We start from the raw sequence: 14433 nt of genomic DNA, 5'->3' as shown, positions 1-14433 counted from the left end.
TCTTACTGTGTATTTTGTGATGCTAAGATGTTTGGAGGCAGTTAATAGTCCTTTTTCAGATGAGTTCCTTCTGGAACTGGAAATTTAACTGCTCCAATTTCTGGTGCTACCGAGGTCTGCAATCTCTGGCGGTTTCTTGGTTAATATTTATCACTTCTATAATTCTGCAAAGGCATTTTTTAAAAGTCCCTTTTGGTGGACAACTTCAAATTTTGTTTTTTTATCCATAGGAACCATTTCCTTAGATAAAATACTTTAATGCAAATAAAAAAATAACCCATCAGACCAATTACACCAATTACATTTGTTACCTAAAAGTAAATAAAACCTTCCTTAACTCTTTTTTGTTGTTGTTGTCCAGTTCTGATTGTGTTATGTGAGAACCTCCTAATGTGGAAAATACCCTCTATGATGTGGACTGATAATCTATTTGTAGCATATAGTCTTAGCTAGTTGCCTGGGAGCATGGAGAAATTATATTTGTTCCATGATCACACAGGTACTACTATATGCCAAACGTAGGACTTGAACTCAGGTTCCTGACTCCAAGGTCAAATCTCAATTCACTATGCTACTTTGTATACTTTGAACATTCTCTAAAAATAAACAAATTCAGTGTTATGAGAAATTAATAAAATATTGAGCTGACAAGAGTGAAAATGAATGTCTGTATTTTGAAGTTGTGCAATACCTGTGAGATATTCTTCACTAATACCCCTGAGCATGTCATCCCATACAATGGGCTTCACATTGGGGTGATGGATGAGCACATGGCTTGCAACTGCTTTCATTTGGGTCAGACACAGTTTTACCATATTGTTCTGTTCCTGCTGCAGCCACTGTTTAGACATCTCCCCTTCACCAAGGTAATATACCTAGGTAAGGAAGAAGAAGAAAGAAGTAAACTCTGGTTTGTGATTTTATTCCCATACAGAAAAGAAGGTAAGTAAAATAAGTCAGAAGGTTCATAAAATCTCAGATTTAAATAGGACTTTTGAGGCCATGCACTCTATTTCAGAAGTGCTTAAATTTTAATAGTGAGCCATGTGATCAAATATCTATGAGAGGGGGCTACATTTTTTTTTTTACTATAGCTTCTAATAAACTCATATTTATATAGTACTTTAAAGATTTTTAAAGGGCAATGCATAGATTATCTCATTTAATCCTTTCGACAACCCTGTCAATTAGAAGTTATTATTATCTCCCTTTTACAGATGAAGAAATGAAAGGTAAGAGGAATAAAGTGACTTGCCTAGGGTCATGAAGCTAATGTGTCAGGTAGGATTCAAATACTGGTCTTCCTCAAAGTCTACAACTTCTCCTATATCATGCTGCTTCTCCTAAATTGATCTGAGCTTGATATATTATAATCATTAGCAATATATTACATAATGATTACACATGCAAGGAAATGATATTAAAATATTTTTGCTATACATTTTTGACATGTTGAACCTCAGAATCAGGAGGGCTACATGTTGGATATTGGGCTATACTTGAAGCCCTTTAATCCTTGTTTATTTTAATGCATACACTGGAGAAAGGATGCAGGTAGACAACTCCCGGGCCCCTGAATGATTACATATGGCAAACATAAAGATAAGCTAGTTCCAGGTTGGGTGGTTCTGGGCACTCTCTTGGTCAGGGATTCTGTAATAACTTGTAGGTTAGAAAAGGTTTTGCTTGTTCGCTACACAAGCATGTAAACTGTTTTGTGTGACTGAACTTTTCCCTTAGTTTTACTTTTTTTCACAGAACATTTTTATTACAGAACCAACTTAGATGGTGAAGGGAGGAAGGAGGGAGACAGAGGAAACTATCAAAATGGGGCCAGGAAACAGCTCTGAAGAATAAGTGGAAGTAAGCTTTTCAGTAGCTGGCATACCCTTGCCTTTCAACCTCACAGTGCCTTCAGTCTACTTAGTAACTCTAGATCCTTGCACCTAAACTCCTTTTCCATATGATATCATATTCTAAAAAGAACCTCTCTTCACTTGAATTTCTCTTCTACTCAATCCCTGATGAATTCAGCTAGGTATATACCAAATGAAACTTTTAGCTGTTTCCCTGTTTTTCATCTGATCACTTTTTACAAAAAGACTCTTGGAAACCAAATTGTTCAAATTTCAAAGAAGAAATTCAGGAATTTCAGTGTACATGAAGAATTTCAAACACATGTGTTTGTGTATATATATTTGGGCATGGGGTGGCATATTTTGGAGTAGAGGAATAGATTTATTAGCAGGTTGCTGAAGAATCAAAAAAGTCCAGGTGCCTGAGTTTCATCTTCATGTCTTAAAAAAAGCTGATCCTTGAAACATTCTCCCCAGTATAGCTCATATTAGCTATTCCACATTCTCCTCAGCTTATCGACTTCTTTGTTCTCCTGGGATTTAGGTTGTGATTTATTGGCATATCATATGATATAATTCTTCCCAGATATTTTTTAAGTGAGATTAAGTTATTGTAATCACCATGGGCAGAATTGAATGAAGTCACCAACATGTAATGTGAATACAAAGTGAAGGGTTTGTCTCATCCCTTTTTGCCTTGGGGAATGGTGACTTTTGAACTGACTTTTAAAAATTAAAAAAAAAAAATACTATTATTATTTGTCATAGGCTGTCTTTTCTAAGTAATTTCCTTTGGAATCTGGGTGAAGCAGAATGGAAGTCCTTTAAAGCTGAGGGCTCAAGGTGCTTACTCTAATTTACCACACCTCAGGCACGGCTCTGTTCAGTGAAGGGTGAGGTCTCTAGAGGATGAAGTCTGACTCTACTTGCAGAATTCAAGAGTTAGAAGGATAATAGAAGCCACTCATCGACTGCAATAACATTTAAAAAATGAATTTTTGTGGGCTATTAGTAATTTGTACCTTATTTTTTTTTCATACTGAATATTTTGATCCTTATGGACAAATTCTTTTATATATCAGACCTATTTCTTCCTTGCCTGGGGGGTGTGGAACTGTAGTTTAAGGCACTTCTTGGGATAGAGAGAGGTACACTCCTCCAAATTCACCATATGCCTGCACTGAGTTTACTCTAGTCTAGTGTGCCAAGCAGTTCAACTGCTTTTCCCTTCCCTTTCCTCTGTACTCCAGGATCTCATTGCCATAGTATTTCCCACGTGGGACTTGACATCTCACCCTCTAAGTGTGACTGTATTAGTGATCAACTATATCCTATGATGGATTATGCTGTGATTTCCCTCACTCCCCATTTTATGTATTCTTGTTTTATAGACAATTTTTGCTCAAATGATTTTTCCTGTGTAACAACAAAGGATGGTAAAACTAAAATCATCTCTGGTCTTAGTTTCATACTAGGCCTTTGATGAGCTGGCCATTGACTTATTTAACATTTAACTAAAACTGTGTATTTTTATTCTCACTATTTATAGCCTGTTGGTCATGAATCTTATATAATTAAAATCTATAGTTGTGATCAAATTCAGGGAAGAAATCTAATCAACATAATGACAAATTATAATTAAAGGGGACTCAAGATGAAATAATAAGTACCTTCTGATAGAAAGGTGATGGATTCAGAATACAGACTGAGACACATTTTATTTAAAGTTGGCCAGTGAGGGAGTTTGTTTTGTTTGATTATACTAAAAGGTATTTTATTTTTCTTCTTTTCTCATCAGGGGGAAAGGAGGTGAGATGGAGGGAAAGCAGATCTTTCTTTCAATATAAATACTCAGATCTATAAGGGGGAAGGGGGAGACGGAGGAGGATGATGAGGATGATGAGAATGATGATGATGATTCAAGGAGACTGAGAGGCGGTTGCGTTCTCTGACCTCTCTCCTGAAAGGCAGTTGCATTGTCTGACCTCTCTCCTCTTCCCTCTGCCTCCAATTTATTCCATTCCCAGTCCACAAGCAACACCTGTGTCAATAAAGGCTACCCCACAACTCCCTCAAGTGTCACAATCCACAGCTGCGGAGGTTCTTGGAAAACTGACCTGCCCCTTCACCCAGGCATGGTTCTTAACACCCTCCAATATTTATTATCTTTTCCTGTCATCTTAGCCAATTTGAGAGGTGTGCTGTGTTACCTCAGAATTGTAAGATTTAATTTTTTAAAAATTCAGTGTTAGAAGTGAGGCTTTTACTGGTTTTGAAAAATTTCTAAAGGTAATCCTTTTGAAAATACATTTATTATTTTTGTTTTGAAAAGCAGAAACCAGAATGAAGAGTACAGTGAAGGCAAGGAGGAATTTAGGAGAACATGGGGAAAATTCTACAATTAATTCAAGGTAGTAGAAGGCTATTCTGTTTTTGTTTTTTAAATAAGGCTAGACATGATTAATAAATGAGAATGGGTGCTTCAGGAAATTTCCAGGATTGGAGGGAGATGTCATACCTCATCACATCCTATGTGGAACCAACGAATGCCTCTGTGAAGCTCCATTACTTGTTTAATCATTGTATCCACTAGTGCCAGGGATTCCTCTTTGTGGGGGTTCAAAGCATTTGGAAACAACTCCACTTCCCGGAGGTGAGAAAATTGCTCATGTTTCAGAACAAACTGCAGGAAGAGAGAGTCAATTTGTTCAATCACTGACAAAATAAAATTGGAGGGCTATGAGGAAACAATATTGCATAAAATGTCAGGGTACATACTAAGTAGTAATAAGATACAAGGTATAGGGCATCTTTGCTTAATTGTTTTTCTTTGTTAAAAGGAAAGATTTAATTTGGAAATGGAGGAGCATAAAAAAAAGAGAGGGAGAGTGGGAGAGTATTTCCAAAATGATTGGAGTCTGAGAACAAAAGGTCTACTGTGTATTTAATGCCTACTATGTACTAAGTATTATCCTAAGCTTTTGTTGTTCAATTGTTTCATTGTGTCTAACTCTTAAGAACCCTATTTGAGGTTTCTTGGCAAAGAAACTAGAGAGGTTTGCCACTTCCTTCTCTAGCTCATTTTACAGATGAGAAAACTGAGGCAAATAGGATAAATGGCTTGCCCAGGGTCACACAACTAGTGTCTGAGGTCAGTTAAAGCTTAGGAAGATGAGTCTTCTTGCCTCTAGACTGGCACACTATTTACTGTGCCACTTCCTCAGGTATTGGGTACCCAGGGTAAAAGTGAAACAGTCCCTGCTCTCAGGAAGCTTACTTTCTAACAGGGGATATACATGTACATATAAGTAGGTATAAAGTATATGCAAGATGAATAGAAAGATTTCATGTGAAAGGTGCACTGAATAGAAAACAAAGGAGGCAGAGGTGAGAGAAACAGGACATAGTCATAACTAAAGTGGAGAGAGAGAAGATTGAGTGGAATATCTGAGGAATAGCATGAAGGCCAGGAGAATAATGAACGATAAAGAGAGAAATGTAGGTTAGAGCCAGATTGTTAAGGGATTTCAAAAATACGCAAAGGAGTTTATATTTGATTCTAGAAGCAAAAAGAGCCAGTGAAATATATTAAGTTGGTAAGTGATATGATCAGTACTCAGTTTAAAAAAAAATAATTTTAGCAATGGACTAGTGTTGGAATCCTACTGTCAACTCAACTTGAAAAAGGTGAAAACTCAAGGGAGATGTCAGAATCCTGGTGTTAACTCAATGGAATTGATACAATGCTTATTGGTTCACACTTTAGAGCGAATCCTTACAAGGTGATAAGTCGCTAATACTGATAGAAACAATGCTTGTATTCATACCTTTAGAGAGCTCATAAAAGCAATAAGTATTTAAGTACTCATTGGAGTTCACATTTTTGGGAAATTTCAGAGTTTAGTATGAGATATACTAATTCACACCTCCCTTAAGCCCTGCTTCCAGAAGGAGGAGTTAACCTTTGGGAGATCATATATAAAAGGGGCTCTGAGCTTCAGGTGAGTGACTTCGAACATTGCGAGGGGTCGGAGAGGAGCACTCTGGGAGGAAGCCCACAAGGCCTCTCTCCAAGGCAAGAGAGATTCATTGCATCCTCCACCTTGGTGCTGGCTGGAGGCTGAAGAAAGCAGAGGCAGAAGCAAAGGACAAAGCTGCAAGAGCTCTTAGAACCAAGCAGAAAGATAGGCCTCTCAGAAAAACTAATTGGGCTATTTTGGAGGAAGCAATAAAAGATCTGAACTTTTAACACCTGGCTGCATTTGGGTGATTATTACTTTTAACTGAAACTAAGGCTGCCTCCAGAAAACCTCCCCAAGAAACCTCTCCCTGAGAGAACTGTTATTATTTTAAAGAACAAGAACACCACAGGCTAAAAGATTTATTACTTCAGAGGGAAAAGACTTGATGCAGGGACACCAATTAGGAGGAATATGTAATTGTCTATGAAGGAGGTCTTAAGGGTGATAGTCATGTATAGAGAGAGAAGGGGAGAGATGCAAGAGAGATTATGGCAAAAGAATTAAGATTTGGCAATTGACTGTATATGTGGGAGAGAAGAATGAGATATTACGGATAATATCAAGATTATGAAACTGAGTGACTGGAAGGATGGTGATGCACATAACAAAAACATGGAAGCTCAGATGGGAGGTGAATTTTAGGGGAATACAGTTAATGATCTATAAAGTTCTTTCTTTCTATTTCTATAAGCGTCATTTCTGTTCACCTTAAAAAGATAATTCCCCACTTACTTCCATATGTCCAAATGTCTGCACCAAGGGAATAATCTCCAACTCATGTAATTTAGCCTGATGAAGAATTTCTTTGATCTCAGAGGGACTAGAGAAATGAATTAAGAAGGAAATTAATAAAGATGTTTTCAATACAATTTTGCCCATACCCTCACCAAGAAATGACAGTCCATACCAGTCTCTTGAGGGATAACCTCAAAAAGTACCACAGTCTACAAATCTTTACCATAAAATCTTTTAAGAGGTGGTTGGGGGAAAGTATTTCCTCCAAGATTTGGATAAGAATGATGGTCCAAATAAGTACTTAAGAAAAAGTTCCTGAAGCACCTGAAATAATTGTAAACTATTCCTTCAAAGGTTTAAAGTAGATTTATCATATGTGTACTTACAGCTAAGGAAATAGAGGTCAGAAGAAGCAATGTGGTCTGGCTTGAATGAAGTCAGAGACCTCTCTCATAATCTTAGCTCTATTATTATTGATTGTGTGACAGGCAAGTCACTTTACCACTATCATTAAACTGTCCCAAATTCCTCAGTCACTCCTAGCATCTTCACCATCCCCTAACACTCCCATTCTGAATGGTCACATCTCTGACATCCATATTCAAAATAAATCCTTCTGATCTCTGGGATTCTACAGCACTTTGCACATCTTTTATGTGCTTTCACAATCTATTTTGCAAACATATTCATTTGCAAATTCCTTCAAATTGGAACTGACTCTTACTTATCTTTGTATTTCTTTTAGCACCATGCCAAGCATTCTGCACAGAGTAGATACCTTTCTAATTAAACCTTTAAATACCTTAGTGTCATTGTTTGTAAAATGAATTAAAGTAAATGTCACTCTCTACTTCATAGATATGCTGTGAAGATCAAAGGAAGAAGAACATAAGAAATGTCATCTCTGATTAGAGATTGTGATACAGTGAACACAGCATTTGGTTTTTGATAAGGGTACCAATAATTTTTGTGAAGGTAGATTTTTTCTTCTCTGACCATGAAACTCAAAAGATTATAGAAGTCACTGAAAAACTATTGGATTTAAAAAGTAACACTTTCTTAATGATTATTAAGAACAATTTTTACTAAGTTTGTTTAAATACCCCATTTAGGATTACCATGCATTTATTTATCTAACCCTTTTTGAAGCTATTTCTTATATATGTCTATATCACCTCTTAGATTAGTTAATTAGTAATGTGTGAAGACTGCGTATTTTAAAATCAGCTGGAGTCAGGAATTCAGGTTAGGGGAAAATCGTCAGTCTTTATTCTCAGTGACAAAAGATCGGAGGTGGAAGAGAATGGGCAATAGCAATGTGTGCAGCTGAGTCAAGAAGCTAGCTAGACCAGCAGCCACACAACCAGCAGCTAGGAGTATGGACCCAAGGTCAATCTCTCTCAGCTTCTCTTCCTGTCTTCTGTCTCCACCCACCAAAATCGTCATTTCCTATACAACACATCAGGACTTGCACAGAGAGTGGGCAGGGACCATTCTTTATCCAATCATGTATATTAATAGAGTATAGTCCAATTACTATTTAGCCTCACATACTTGGGACCTCAGTGCATCAACTCAAACCTCAGCCCATTACAGTAATGTAACTACTCACTAGTACTACCTAACATTATCTTTTAAATAAATCAAGGCCTTCCTTTTGTTTATCTTCAATGTACTTCCTTAATTCTAACATATCAAAGTCTGTCTTTCTGCCATTCTTGATTTTGTAGATTTTTAACCTATTCCTTTTCAGTCTGAAATATTTTAATCTGGCTGTACACAATCATCCTCACAGTTCTTAAAAAGAAAAAAAAAAGACAGCTATACAAAACTTAGAGACAAAATGGCATACCATACAGACAGCTGGCATCACAGACACTGGTCCTAAGTCACCTCTAATACACACTACATGACCCCGGGCAAGTTACTTAAAATCTCAGTGCTAGGGGGTGTCAAATTCAAACAGAAATAGGGCCCCTTACCAAACAAGTGAGGGTCACTCATTTAGAAAACCATATATCAACATCAAGTAATTTTATAATATTTATATTTTCATAACTTATTATATTTAATTATATTTTTATTGATAAATTATTTTGTTAAATACTTTGCAATTACATTTTAATCTTGTTCACCCTTCCCTTGTCCTCCCCAAAGGGTTTGACACCTCTGCTCTAGGCTAGTCATTAACAAATTACAGAGAAAATGAAACCTACAATGATAGGGGGAGTTTCCTTATTGGCAGTTTCCTATGTTAATGAAATCATAGGCCTAGAACTTGTCCTTATACAAGCCTGTCCATTATTGATTTTCTCTTATTAATATGTCATTGTTCTGTTACTAGAGATTGATTCTAGATCAAAAATGAGTCCACCAAAAAGGCATTATTATCATAAATGATCATAAGTGATAAAAATGATCATAAATTCTCAATTGTCCAAGAACCTTTTTGAATTTATTTTTTGCTTTAAAATAAATTTCCCTGTTTTTCCACTTTCAACTCATTGTTACTCTAAGATCAATGCATCCCTGGACCTTCTGGTTACCTCATAGCCCTCAGGATACCTGTAGGCATGCCTGGCTCTTAGAAGCTGTAGAGGGCCCTCATAGGGAAACATGTCTTCATACTCGATAAGGATACCATTGGCACCAAGGGCATGGAAGAGAGGGAAGATCTGGAAAAAGAAAAAAGTACAAATCATTAAGCACAGGTTGGACTAGATAAAATGACTAGAATTGAAATTTGTATTCTACCACCTACAAAGAGGGTAGAAAATCATTCACATATTAATGTTAATTCTTTTAATCATTTCAATATTTAGTTGAAATCAATATGTAAACAAGAATTTTGACTATGACTATAATATTCAAGAATTAAACTCGAATGGCAAGCAAGTAAATGGAACTCAAATCTAAGGACAAAAATCTGATAATATATTTGGTAGCTTAAGGGAAATTGTTACTACTGCTCTTTCATCTCATTTTCTAACCCTTACCTAGTAGGTGATGTAGTTACATTATAAGGAGTAATGGCTGACTGCCTGGATTACTGAAATGATGGAGTTAATTTGTGGTTAGTGGCAAGGGCAGAGGCTTTGATAAAGCAAGTTAATGTCTATACATTGAGACTGAATGACAACCGACATGGGATTGTGTGAGGATTACTTACTTGTGTTAGGAAAGAGGGCTGTGTATGCTTTGGGGAACAAGGCTTACTATCTATGATTATATAATTGCTATACCCCAAATCCATTAAAAATATAACTTTACTGAGGGGTGAAGCCCAATAAAAATTTTGAATTTGAGATACATTTAGAAGATAATAATATGGAATGAAAATGACCTGTAGAGATCAGGAACCTGAGGGACTAGAATGAAGAGGACAGAGATAGAAAGATTTGAAGAAACAAGCCTACTGTCCCACACACGTGACATTTCCCACAACTACTTTGGAATGCATTCTTCCATTTATGTGTCTAAGAATCTTTAGATTCCTTAACTACTTAGTTTAAGTATCATTTCACACACAAGATTTTTATGATCCCCTTTACTTTGCAATTTATAGTGAATATATTTACTTTATACAAGTACATGTGTGCTCTACAATAGGATATAAATTTCTTGAGGACAGGGACCATTTTATTTTTGTCTTTGTATCCTAGTACCTACCACAATACCTGGAACATCATAGATACTTAATAAATACTTGCTGATTGAATGAAAAGGAAATGTGCTAGCTACCTGACTATTCATCTAGACTTTCTTTAGCTCTCCTCAAATTCTTTTCTTTATCACAAGTATTCATGGATTTTCCTTTTATTTTGTACTTCTATATTACATTCTTCAAATTATAAATGTCTCAGTAACATTTACTGAAATAACTGTTAGCTCATGATTACTTGGACTAATGAAGGGAAACCGGTGTTTAGATATTTTAAAAGTAAATAATCTTCAAATTATTTATAATTGCATACACTCTTTTATTTGTTGGACTGTCTGGCTCAAAATAATAACAAAGTCAATTTTCTCCATGTATGTTGACTAATATTGGCAGGAAGACTAGAAAGCATGTTGAGTGGTAAGGGAAATCCAACCTCAGATTAACAAATGAATAAAAAAGATATCATTTAATATAGAATAGTTTTAATCTACTGGGAAAAGTATTGAGAGTCAGTGGAACCATCACTTTATTGTGTAAGCTTTATTCAGTCTGTTAGATCTTCTGAATGTACCTACAAATAGGTTTATAAAACCTGTTTTTTGTTTTTTTTTTTTTTAAAGGCTGGAGTTGGACTAGATGACCTCTAATATTTCCTTTTACATTTATATTTATGATCTTAAAAAAATATGTTTTTAAATTTAAGTTGTACCTTTCAACTCTTTTTTCGTGTTTCTGTGACCATCATTGCAGCTTAGTCTGACCAATTTTCTTAGAACTGATCCCTTAGTATTCTTCAAGTACAATGTCTAGTATACATCAAAGAACATACTAAATAAATGAAACTGAGGGTCATCAGATAAATCCATTTTACACCAAAGACTAGAAATACGCCAGAGCACTAGACTGATTCAGAGAAAGTGCAATAATTATTCTAAATTAAAACTTCTGCAAAATAAAAAAAAGCTAACATTAAGATGTTACTACAAAGTAAAAGAATAAACCTTAGAGACAAATACAATACTTACCTCTGCTAGATATGAGACCTTGGGAGGAGCTCCTTTAAGGTCCAAGTGCACCAACTGCATTCTGAATGGTGAAGAGCCTGACATTTCAGCATTTATCAATGCTTTTTTTTTTTTTTTTTTTTAATAGTCAAGATGACTAGTGTGGCCTTTTCTACCAAAAGAAGAAATAAGAATTATAATTAGATTTCTTGGCATCTCTGTTAATTCTTATATTGCCTGTAGTTATACTCTGTTCTTTAGGATAGTAGTGTCCAAGATTTTCGTGGTTGTGTGCAATGGAGTGGAGAGATGGGTCATATTTTACCCTCTCCACAACAGTAAATCATGTCTTTTTTTTTAATAGCCTTTTATTTACAGGTTATATGTATGGGTAACTTTACAGCATTGACAATTGCCAAACCTCTTGTTCCAATTTTTCTCCTCCTCCCTCCCACCCCCTCCCCTAGATGGCAGGATGACCAGTAGATGTTAAATATATTAAAATATAAATTAAATACACAATAAGTATACATGACCCAAACCGTTATTTTGTTGCACAAAAAAAAATCAGACTCTGAAATATTGTACAATTAGCCTGCGAAGGAAATCCAAAATGCAGGTGGGCAAAAATATAGGGATTGGGAATTCAATGTAATGGTTTTTAGTCATCTCCCAGAATTCTTTCGCTGGGCGTAGCTGGTTCAGTTCATTACTGCTCCATTGGAAATGATTTGGTTGATCTCATTGCTGAGGATGGCCAGGTCCATCAGAATTGGTCATCATATAGTATTGTTGTTGAAGTATATAATGATCTCTTGGCCCTGCTCGTTTCACTCAGCATCAGTTCGTGTAAGTCTCTCCAGGCCTTTCTGAAATCATCCTGTTGGTCATTTCTTACAGAACAATAATATTCCATAATATTCATATACCACAATTTATTCAGCCATTCTCCAATTGATGGGCATCCACTCAGTTTCCAGTTTCTGGCCACTACAAAGAGGGCTGATACAAACATTCGTGCACATACAGGTCCCTTTCCCTTCTTTATGATCTCTTTGGGATATAAGTCCAGTAGTAACACTGTTGGATCAAAGGGTATGCACAGTTTGATAACTTTTTGAGTATAGTTCCAAATTGCTCTCCAGAATGGTTGGATATATTCACAGTTCCACCAACAATGTATTAGTGTCCCTGTTTTCCCACATCTCTTCCAACATTCTGCATTATCTTTCCCTGTCATTCTAGCCAGTCTGACAGGTGTGTAGTGGTATCTCAGTTGTCTTAATTTGCATTTCTCTGATTAATAATGACTTGGAGCATCTTTTCATATGGCTAGAAATAGTTTCAATTTCTTCATCTGAGAATTGTCTGTTCAAATCCTTTGACCATTTATCAATTGGAGAATGGCTTGATTTCTTATAAATTAGAGTCAATTCTCTATAATTTTGGAAATGAGGACTTTATCAGAATTTTTGTAAAAACATTTTACCAGTTTATTGCTTCCCTTCTAATCTTGTCTGCATTGGTTTTGTTTGTATAAAAACTTTACAGTTTGGTAGAGTCAAAATTTTCTATTTTGTGATCAGTAATGATCTCTAGTTCTTCTTTGGTCATAAATTCCTTCCTCTTCCACAGGTCTGAGAGGTAAACTATCCTGTGTTCCTCTAATTTATTTATAATCTCATTCTTTATGCCTAGGTCATGAACCCATTTTGACCTTATCTTGGTGTATGGTGTTAAGTGTGGATCAATGCCTAGTTTCTGCCATATTAGTTTCCAATTTTCCCAGCAATTTTTTTTTAAACAATAAGTTTTTATCCCAAAAGCTGGGGTCTTTGGGTTTGTCAAACACTAGGTTGCTATAGTTGTTGACTGTTTTGTCCTTTGAACCTAACCTATTCCACTGATCTATTCCTTAGTCAATACCAAATGGTTTTTGGTAACTGCTGCTCTATAATATAATTTTAGATCTGGTACAGCTAAACCACCTTCATTTGATTTTTTTTTTCATTAATTCCCTTGAAATTCTTGACCTTTTGTTTTTCCATATGAATTTTGTTGTTATTTTTTCTAGGTCATTAAAATAGTTTTTTGGGAGTCTGATTGGTATAGCGCTAAACAAATAGATTAGTTTAGGTAGTATTGTCATCTTTATTATATTTGCTCGCCCTGTCCAAGAGCATTTAATATTTTTCCAATTGGTTAGATCAGACTTAATTTGTATGAAAAGTGGTTTGTAGTTTTGCTCATAGTTTCTGATTTTCCCTTGGCAGATAGATTCCTAAGTATTTTTTACTATCAGTAGTTACTTTAAATGGAATTTCTCTTTGTAACTCTGACTGTTGGATTTTGTTAGTGATATATAAGAATGCTGATGATTTATGTGGGTTTATTTTGTATCCTGCAACTTTGCTAAAGTTGTGGATTATTTCTAATAACTTTTTAGTAGAATCTCTGGGGTTCTCTAAGTATACCATCATATCATCAGCAAAGAGTGATAATTTGGTTTCCTCATTGCCTACTCTAATTCCTTTAATCTCTTTCTCAACTCTTATTGCCAAAGCTAGCATTTCTAATACAATATTGAATAGTAACAGTGATAGTGGGCAGCCTTGTTTCACTCCTGATCTTATTGGGAATGGTTGCAGTTTTTCCCCATTACATATGATGCTTACTGGTGGTTTTAAATAGATGCTGCTGATTATTTTAAGGAAAAGTCCATTTATTCCTATACTCTCAACTGTTTTTAATAGGAATGGATGTTGGATTTTATCAAATGCTTTTTCTGCATCTATTGAGATGATCATATGGTTTTTGTTAATTTGGTTATTAATATGGCCAATTATATTGATAGTTTTCCCAATATTGAACCAGTCCTGCATTCCTGATATAAATCCTACTTGATCATAGTGTATTATCCTGGGGATGATTTTCTGTAGTCTTTAACACAGCCACAACTACCCTTTACCCATTACAAACTGACTATTAGCTACATCACATCCCAGTCAGGTCCCTAAAAGCATCCCAACTCAGGCAACTACAGTAACATCTCTGCAAAGACCCTTGGAAATCCCCTTCCTTTACTTTAGCATAACCAGTTAGATAAAATAAGGTCAGAATAGGTGGTAGTCCATTGCTTGTTTGAGAGAAAAACT

General features: G+C 35.6%; 1 protein-coding gene across 4 annotated transcripts in view; it reads right to left on the bottom strand.

Annotated features, from left to right (window-relative positions):
- Positions 1 to 14433, bottom strand: part of HEXD (hexosaminidase D) — a 39627-nt gene that overhangs the window by 18948 nt on the left and 6246 nt on the right. For 3 of the 4 annotated variants that reach the window (XM_023503979.2, XM_023503980.2, XM_031968443.1), the window contains exons 2-6: positions 11300 to 11450; positions 9179 to 9288; positions 6611 to 6698; positions 4375 to 4539; positions 692 to 875 (exon numbers count right to left, since the gene is read on the bottom strand). In XM_023503979.2, coding sequence (XP_023359747.1) covers positions 692 to 875; positions 4375 to 4539; positions 6611 to 6698; positions 9179 to 9288; positions 11300 to 11383 — 631 coding nt within the window. In that variant the 5' untranslated portion in view covers positions 11384 to 11450. Of the gene's footprint in view, positions 1 to 691; positions 876 to 4374; positions 4540 to 6610; positions 6699 to 9159; positions 9289 to 11299; positions 11451 to 14433 lie in introns of those variants that run through there. The other variant, XM_023503982.2, reaches the window with a different exon arrangement.

The sequence above is a fragment of the Sarcophilus harrisii genome, chromosome 4 (genome assembly GCF_902635505.1).
Source record: "Sarcophilus harrisii chromosome 4, mSarHar1.11, whole genome shotgun sequence".
Taxonomy (NCBI): domain Eukaryota; kingdom Metazoa; phylum Chordata; class Mammalia; order Dasyuromorphia; family Dasyuridae; genus Sarcophilus; species Sarcophilus harrisii.
The sequence above is the reverse complement of the archived record's forward strand: the minus strand, read 5'-3'. Positions and strand labels throughout refer to the sequence as shown.